General features: G+C 57.3%; 1 protein-coding gene across 1 annotated transcript in view; it reads right to left on the reverse strand.

Annotated features, from left to right (window-relative positions):
• Positions 1-1,556: 1,556 nt before the first annotated feature.
• PDIA4 (protein disulfide isomerase family A member 4) overlaps positions 1,557-8,964 on the reverse strand; it is a 14,533-nt gene continuing 7,125 nt past the window's right edge. The window contains exons 6-10 of the mRNA XM_077778042.1: positions 8,694-8,942; positions 6,563-6,664; positions 4,156-4,446; positions 3,460-3,693; positions 1,557-2,777 (exon numbers count right to left, since the gene is read on the reverse strand). Coding sequence (XP_077634168.1) covers positions 2,362-2,777; positions 3,460-3,693; positions 4,156-4,446; positions 6,563-6,664; positions 8,694-8,942 — 1,292 coding nt within the window. The 3' untranslated portion in view covers positions 1,557-2,361. The remainder of the gene's footprint in view (positions 2,778-3,459; positions 3,694-4,155; positions 4,447-6,562; positions 6,665-8,693; positions 8,943-8,964) is intronic.

Below are 8,964 nucleotides of genomic sequence, written 5' to 3' on the forward strand. Positions count from 1 at the left end.
CTTCCCATGTACGTGGAGAAGGCGTCGAGCTTAGCATTTCAGAGCCCAGCAGAGCTTTGGTCTGGTGTCCCACGGTCTGTCCTCTTACGTACTGGGAATCGCATCCTTCAGTTCGCACACGGCTGGGTGAGAGACAGTCACCGACGACAGGGGTGCGCCTTTGCCAATGAGAACTCCAAGCTTGGGCCTTGCAGCGCCCGCCCCACCCGCAATGGCCACACCACTGCCCGGGGTCCCCGGCAGTCATAGTAGCCACGGAGTTAGGGCACTCGCCCAGACTCACACGGCTGCGGGGCCGAGTCCGCTTGCATTAAGGCTTTGGTAACAGCACGTGCCAGGCCCTGGACGCCTGGCAGCCCCGCGGTCAACGGCCCGCGTCTTCGGCCCTCCGGGCTCGGTGCTGGGTTCTCTGCTCCGCTCTCCCCAGGTTTTATGTGCCTCTGGGAGAGACTGAGGTACTGAACGTTCCTCAAAGTTGTGCACACCACACAAACAACAGGTTCAACCGATCCCGTCCCTGTTTCTGCCAAGTGAGAGCTGCAGGGAAAAGCCAACAGGTGACGGGCACAGGAGACATGCCCGGAGCAGACGCTGAGTCTACAGCAGACCGGCTGTAAAGAGCCATTTTTGAGACGCTCGGGCACCTGTGATTGTGTGCTGGGTACTGGATGGGATCATGGGCTTTGGTGGCTGTGCTGAGGTGCAGGGTGGTTCTGTGCGAAGGGCATTCTCAGGTCTGCAGCGGTGAAACAGAAAGGAAGGGGGACGGAAGGATAAAGAAGATACGGCAAAAGCCTGGTGACTTGTTTTAGGTGGGTGATGAGCAAATCCACACGGCCCTGTGTGCACCCACTAGACCGGAAGCCCCCGGAAAAGCAGCACTTGGTTCTTTAGCCGGAGGGGTTTGCTTCTTCAAGCCCCACACCCACCACCTCTGAACCGGAATGTTCTGGTATCAGGTCCCTGAGCGGGGAGGCCCGCTCCTTCTCCTAGTGGAAGAGGACACAGAGGTGGGTGCAGTGCACCTGCTGCTGCACTGGCCACTCAGAACTTACCAGAGCACCACCGCCCTCCCACGGCTCCCACCGCCAGGGCCACTGGGCTGGAAAGCGGTCAAGGCCCACCCCTGCCCAAGACCCGCTTCCTGGCGCCCTCCCGGCACCCCACCCCTGCCCCGCAATCACGTGTCACTCCAGAACTGTCGACCTCCTCACTTCTGTGTTAGTCACGTCAGGAGCAGGCGAGTGGAGGAATGAGGCTCCCCTCACGCACACATCCCCCAGACCTCCATGTCGGGGCTGCGCCAGCGCCTGCCCCGTCCCCCCCACCCAGGCCCCCCCAGTGCTGGGGACAGTCTCCTCAGCCTCCAGCCCTGTCCTCCACACAACCAGGAGCACAGACCGCCGATGCCCCCCACCTCCATCAGGACACCCCACTCCCCAAATGCTGGGGGGGGGGTCTGCGGCAATGGGCACCTGTAGGATGGCCCGCCCTCCCCATCCTCAACTCAACCCAGGCTCCAGGATGGAGCGGATGTTCTCTGACACAGTTACGGGTGATTTTCAGTAATTGTTTTATTCCATTGAGAGCCTACCCTAACTTTTCCATCACCCATGCCCTAGGTCACCTCTCCTCTGGGAGTACAGGTGCCCAACAGGAGGAGCTGGCCTCCGTCCCCCTGCCCCCCACCCTGAGGCTGAGCCCTGGAAGCCGGCACCCAGGGTCTGAGGGACCCGGGAGATGCTCCTCGCCCCGCAGTCCTGGGCGTGAGAGCAGAAGGCACGATGACACCCAGTCCCGCACAGAGACGGGGACGGCTGACATGTCATCCTCGGCAGGGGGCTCGGTGACCGTTCTTGGTGCCGTACGGGAAGAAATGAAAATGAAAGCACACGGACTGTCAGATCTTCTTCAACCAGTAATTCCTCAAACAATGGTAAAATAAAAGGCAAAAAAAAAAAGAAAAAAAAAAGAAAAAAATCAACATGATTTGGCGACTGTTTTCTTAAATTTTAAATTAAAAGAAAAAAGCATTCACACATAAGAGAGTCAACGTATCTGCTTTGAAGAAATATATTAAAGAAAATGGAAGGTTTAAAAAAAAAAATCAAACCCCAAATAATGGTAAAAATAGATGTATCCTCTGTAAAAATCTGGGCTAATCTACTGAGTCATTCATATCTATTTAGTATTCAGAGCATGAGGTGGAACACCGGAGTATAAAAAAATTAAAAACCAAAAAAGAGATACTGCCCTTGCGCTAGGCCGCCGGCCGCACAGCTCACGGGGCCGCTGGCCACCGGCCGCTGGTGGCGACAGTGTCTGGTCCCTCCCGCCCGCCACAGGCCGCCCTCGAGGCCTTCAGAGCTCCTCCCTGGTCCTGCTCAGTTTTGTGGCGTGTTCTTCTACAAACTTGCTCAAATGTTCCAGATCTCGGTTTCCGTCCTCAAACTTAATTGGGTTCTTTTTGTCCCCACTGGGGGCAAAGTAGATGGTCGGGAACCCCTCGACTTTGTAGCGGTCGCTGGGGATATCGTTGGCGGTGGCGTCCATCTTGGCGATGACCAGACCCTTGTGGCCTTTGTACTTCTTGCCCAGGGCGGTGTACTCGGGCTCCAGCTGCTTGCAGTGCCCGCACCAGGGCGCATAGAACTCGATGAGGACGTCCTTCTTGGGGTCCATCACGATGGAGTCGAACGTCTTCCCCACCACGACCTTGACCGGCCCCTTGTTGTTCTTGGGCACCGGCTGGGACTTGACAACCGGCTTCAGTTTTCCTGCCGAGGGAGGCAAGCAGGGGAGCCACGTGAGTGCCGCAAACGCCCCGGGCTCCGGCGGGCCGCCAACACCAGGCGGCGAGTGCAGGCCGGGTAGGGCCCGCCGCCCCGAGTGGGCCCCTTAGCTCTCTGGCCTCCTCACCCCCTCTACTCTCCCAGTTCCTGTAAAGGCCAGAGAGCCTGCTGATGGTCGCCCCCCAGGCCTGACGGGACGCTGGGCCCCATCCAGGGAGGCTGCCACAGGAGGGGTACCACCCGGCGCGGAGGGGCTCCTGAAGGAGCCGGCAGCCGGGGCCGGGAAGGCCTGTGGGCACCGGCACATGCTCACCGGCACGTGGTGGAGCGAGGTCTGCAGAAGACTCCACCCCGGGCCAGAAAACTGGGCCCCTGTCTACAGAGAGACTCTAATCTAATGCCTCAGACCAAGTTTTCCATGGATACAAAACTTATTTCTAGATCCAAAAGCCTGTCTTACACCTCTAACACTTTTAAAATCGGCTTCTCAAAATTTCCAAGATACCAGCCTTTTATTACAAAAAAGAAAAGGAATGGGGGCCTCCGTGCCCATTCTCCCACCCCACCCCCCCGGCACAGGAGGGCACGCCCAGGGCCAGGCTCACCAAATATGGGGGGGAATGCCGGGTTGGCGCTCCCTGTGGGGAAGCGTGTGGCCAAGGCTCACCTTTTTTGAAAGCTCTGACGAACTCACGGAGGGTGTCAGAGTCAAAGTCGTCGGGCTCCATGGCGAACTTCCGCCCGCCCTCGTCCAGAATGGCCGCGTTGACGTCCTCGCCGCTCTCACTGAGCCCCAGGTCCTTCACCTCCGTGGCAAAGTCATCCTCGTCAGCCACGGCAAAGGTGTACTCGGGAAAGTCCTTGGCCACCTCCAGGACCTTGTTCCGCCAAAACTGAGTGGCTGAAATGGGAATGAGCACTGTGAGCTGAGCCGCAGAGATCAAGTTTAAGATTCTGTGGCTCAGACGCTCTGACCAGGCGCAAACCTCACTTGGAGAGTGAGGCTTTGAGCGTTTCTGAAAAATCCCCTCCGTGGGCAGGTGAACCTTGTTCAAATCCCAATGAGCCCAAGTGGCCTGTGCCCGGTGACATAAGCCCCTGCCTGCCTGAGGGTCAAGGGCTGGTCTAGTCCCAGTTCTGCGGCCTCGTCTCCAAGAGGCCTCCGGACTCTGCACTAAGCTCACCCCGTGCTAAAAAAGAAAGGAAGGGTAGCTCTATGCAGCAAGGAAGGAAAATTACCTTGGAACCATAAATAAATAAAAAATTCACCCTCGTGAACCCCCAAGGTCCTGGGGGCAGGATTCCTAAATGTGAGAGCCAAGAGCCCTCCCACCCCCCAGCTGGACCAGCCCTGTGGTCTCACCGGCCCTGTAATCAAAGCTGAAGTCCACGCTGTAGTAGACGACCACCAGGGGGCGTCGTGTGTACCGCTTGGCGTCATTGGAGGTCTTGCGATGACCCACCAGGGGCAAGGTGTGCTTCAAGACGTGGTCCTTGATGGCCGACCCCTCCGTGGAGCTCTGCAGAAAGGGGAGGGAGGGGCAGGTGAGGAACAGCCTCAGGGAGGCGGGGCTCATCTCACCCACCTTCTGGATGAGCCCGGGAGTGGAGCCGCGTGAGGGGGAGCTGCTGGGGGAGCACACCCAGTAACACCCTGTTGTCTTTCAGGACCCCTTTCCTCCAGTGACCCCTAAGACAGCTTCTCTAGCTACAGCAGACACCATGTGCGCTTTCCTCTGGGTCTGGGCTCCCTGTCAGTGTTAATTAGAAGCCGCCGCAGGGGGCGCCTGGCTGGCTCAGTGGGTTCAGCATTCGACTTCGGTTCAGGTCATGATCTCACAATTTGACGGTTTGAGCCCTGCTAATAGCTGATAGCACAGAGCCTGCTTGGAATTCTCTCTCTCCCTCTCTCTCTCTGCCCCTCCCCAACTCCTGCTCTCTCTCAAAATAAACTCATTAAAAAAATTTAAAGGGAAGGAAAAGAAACTGCTACAGGGAAATGGCTGTTCCCACGGCTGAACAGAGCAGAACGATCTATCTTCCCATCATCCGACCCGCACTGTAGCCCCACTGGGGGCATTTTACAGAGGTGAAGGGAGGGAGGCCCTTACTGGGCTTCGAGTCCTACCTCGAGAAACCACGCCCATGACTACCGATTACACCAGAGCCTGGCCAAGCTCTCAGGTAAACCAGGGAGCCAGACAGGGCTGGAGGCCACCCCTCCTGAGACGGGGCTGGGGGGCAGGGCGTGCAGGGGCGCAGCTGTCTGGTACCAGGCGGCTGTGCTTGGACAGGCTCAACAACAGTGGCTCTTAAAGCCGGCTCATGAGGCTTCCCAGGTGCTTTGCAGAGGAGATGAACCCGATGGGCAATTTAGGCAGCACCTGTGACCGGCTGGGCACGCCGGCAGTGGCTTGGGGACAGCGAGCTTGGGTGACTGGCCCAAGAGACGTGCAGGGAGCCCTGGCTCACGATAAGGCAGTCTGAGCCAGACCGTCCAGACACCAGCCTCACAAGCACGTTACAGAGGAAGAAACTGAGGCACCACCAGGCTGAGCTGCTCACCCAGGTCGCACAGCTGGAAGTGGGTAGGGGACACCACACTCTGCTCTGGGCCCAAGTCCCGTCGGGATGGGACAGTCAGGGAGGTGGCCCTGTGTGGCACTCAAGGATGGCAGGAGTTGCCAGGTGGGAGGGGGGAAAGCTCCAGGGGAAGAAAGGGCAGGAACCAAGCAGGGTACAAAGTCCCAGGGTGGGGGGAGAGAGTGCGGGGTGGGGGGGGGGGAGCTGCTGGAAACACGTGCGAAGAGGATGGCAGGGGCCGTGGGGCATCTTTGGTCAGGACAGTCACTGGACTGAACGTCACCCAGAAGGTGGCCTCCAGAGTAAAGCAGAGCAAGCCCAGGGCAGACCTGTCCTCCAGTCGGGCATGTGCCACCCACAGCCCCGAGCCCGAACTCAGGGCAGAGCCGGCCTCACCTCCCGCAAACCAACAGCTACTTTCTTCTCACGCGATGCTGATGTGCCGACTCTACCCCGGGCTGCACCATACCTGCCCTGCCTTTATCTTCCCTTCGTCCGGATTTCCAAATCCGTTTTGAAAAAATTGCATTTTACTACGTTGTGTGAATTTTTACAAAATAGTCTTAAATAATTTGAAAACTAAGGTGGCACGTGAGCAATACCAATCTATTTCTTTGTTTTAAAGTTTATTCATTTGTTTTGAGAGAGAGAAAGCAAGCAAGCAGGGGAGGAGCTGAAAGAGAAAGAGAATCCCAAGCAGGCTCTGCATGGTCAGCACAGAGCCCGATGCGGGGCTCGAATTCATGAACCGTGAGATTATGACCTGAGCAGAAATCAAGAATCAGACACTTAATTGAGCCACCCAGGCGTCACAACACCAATCCACTTAAAATACGGAGTAAGAGGGCAGTGATGTGTGTAACAAACCAGACCAAGTGGCCTTTAAGCTTCTGGGGGGGGGTCAAGGACCCCTACAAGAATCTATCGAAAGCTGCAGACCCCTCTCCCGGAAACATGCACACCATCCAGAACGGTGCCGATTCCTGGAGTCTCAAGAGAAGGTGGACGGGACGGGAGACGGAGTCACCACCCTATGTCCGAGGAAGAGGGGGGCCCTGAGCCTGAGCAGGAGATGAGCAGATGCGGACATCGCATGACACTCCCAGAAGCAGCAATGGGGTTCAAGACCCAGGGAATCAGAAAGACGCAGGGCGGCCTCTCCAAGGCCCCACATGTTCCCCACTCACAAAAATGGATCAGAAGGTGTGTGGCTGCTCCCTGCAGTGCCTGCGGAGACGGCTGGGCACACCCTGCTTTGCCCGCCACCTCCTCCAGGTCCCCGGGGAGCCCTGGCGGGGGGAGTGGGTGACACCTGCGGCTTTCCCGCTTCTGCTCCTGAGTGGCTGTGGGAGCNCTAGTCTGTCAGGAACTACGATCTCCAATGCTGAGAAGCACGTTAAGCCCACAGACAGTCTGTGCAAACGGGAGCATCGCGCTCTGCTATATCCACATGGCGGGTTTCACACGTGGCCCCTGAGAGCAGGTTGGCCTCTCCTGGGACGTCGGTGGCCAGCCTGTTTGCAGGCTGCAGGGCTGTTGCTATACACACTTTGACTTAATCTCGTCAAACTCTCAAGATGAAATGCCACACTCTGAGAATACTCTAGAATGGAGGTTGACAAACCTTCTGGAAAGGACCAGAGAGAATCTGTGGCTCTGCAGGCCGTACTATTCCAACCTCTCAACTTTGCACTGCAGGGTGAAAGCAGCCTTTACAGCGTGTAAAGCATGGCCACATCCCTGAAAGACCAAGGAGACCAGGCAGGGGCCGGATGTGGCCCTCAGGCCAGGGTCACCCGTGCCCTAAACCCCCCGGGGTGATGCACCTCAGTTCTCTGCGCTGTCCTCACTGAGGCATCCAGACCCGTCCTGAGCTGAGTCTGTGGTCCAAACGCTGGGGAAGACCTCAAAGGGGTCACCCCAACCTGGAGGGTGGCTGGTGATAGGAAACATACATTCTGGGGGGACGTGGGGGATGGCTTTCAAAATCAGCCAGACTTCGATTCAAATCCTAATTCTGAGACCCACTCGTTATGTGACTTTAGGCATGTTACTCACCTCCCGGGCCTCAGTCCCTTCTCTGCAGAAACATGGAAGTCCACCCTGCAGCCCCTGGGTAGGCTAGGGGGGGAGCAGGGGTTGTGGAGTGGGGGCGCTGGCGGGGGGTTAGCTGGGGCTTCGCTCGGCAAGTTTCTTCCCGGCTAGTTCCCAGCAGATGACAAGGTCACGCATCAGTTAAGACTGATTAAGCGCCTTGGCTCCCTCACTGGACACGAAAACCCATTTACCTCTACTGTCAGTTTAAGCATGTTAATCCGCACTTGACGGACGCACCAGCATTCTCGTGCAGCACGGAAACTAGCAGTAAGTGGCAATCAGTGCACTTGAAAGACAGTTGCTGCTACTCTAAAGCAGAAAACCAAGCAGTGTTTGGTGTGCGAGCGGCGTGCAGGGCATCAGAAGGGACTGACAAGGCCGAGGGGGTCCTCAGCGTTGCTGAAAGAAAACATCTTTCACTCCTAACGCAGAGCCATCCAGGAGGGCGAGTTCACCTGCGACCAGGCAGGAGAGGGACAGTGGGTCTCAGATGGGGCAAATGCCACGTGCCCCACAGGACGCCTCCTCTGAGAGCCGTTCACATAACCTCACACTAGCACTTGCTGGACCTTAGTGTTACCAGGCACGTTTGCCAGGCGCTCTATGCACATCATCTCAATTAACATAACAACCTCTTGACATAGAAAAGATCAAGTCACCACCCGCTGTCGCTATGCTGATGGCAGAGCCAAGACTCAAACCCAGGCCAGAGTCAGAAACCCTCACGGGGCACCTGGGTGGCTCAGTCAGTTGAGCATCTGACTTCAGCTCAGGTCATGACCTCACAGCTCATGAGTTCGAGCCCGTCGAGCTCTGTGCTGACAGCTCGGAGCCTGGAGCCTGCTTTGGATTCTGTGTCTCCCTCTCTCTCTGCCCCTCCCCCACTCATGCTCTCTTTCTCCCTCTCCCTGTCTCAAAAATAAGTATTAAAAACATTAAAAAAAAAAAAAGAAACCCTCACTCTGGTTGAGACCCTGCCCCTCCCAGAGGGACTGGGAAGAGACAAGGGGAGAGACAAGGAGACAACGAATGTGGATGGCCGTGACCATGGCCCTGCTCTCCCTCGGAGCCCAGGGAGACAGCACACCCGTCTACTCAGTACGGGATCCTACTGCGCATGTGTCATCAAGGCAACAGGGGACTGAGCTCTACTCTCACCCCCACCCCAGGAAGGAAAGCCCATTCCCACAGATGCTATCTCAGTCCTGCATCAGACTGTGCCCTCAACTGACGCCCCAGGAGTTTCACACAAGAGCAGCGACGACGGCCCGGGCATGTTCGCGTCGTCCAGCCCGGGGGGCCTCCGCTTACCAGCCTCCTGGTACTGCTGGTAGGCCGGGTCGCTCTCGGCTGCAAAGACCCCAATGATGATGACATCGTCCCCGTCCTTCAGGAACTCCTGCACCTGCTTCAGAGCCACGATCTCCTTGGAGGGCGGCCCGGACTGCTCGATCATGTAGTCCACGATGCCTGCGAGCCAAGCACATCCCAG

Source organism: Crocuta crocuta, unplaced genomic scaffold, assembly GCF_008692635.1.
Source record: "Crocuta crocuta isolate KB4526 unplaced genomic scaffold, BGI_CrCroc_1.0 scaffold128, whole genome shotgun sequence".
NCBI lineage: Eukaryota > Metazoa > Chordata > Mammalia > Carnivora > Hyaenidae > Crocuta > Crocuta crocuta.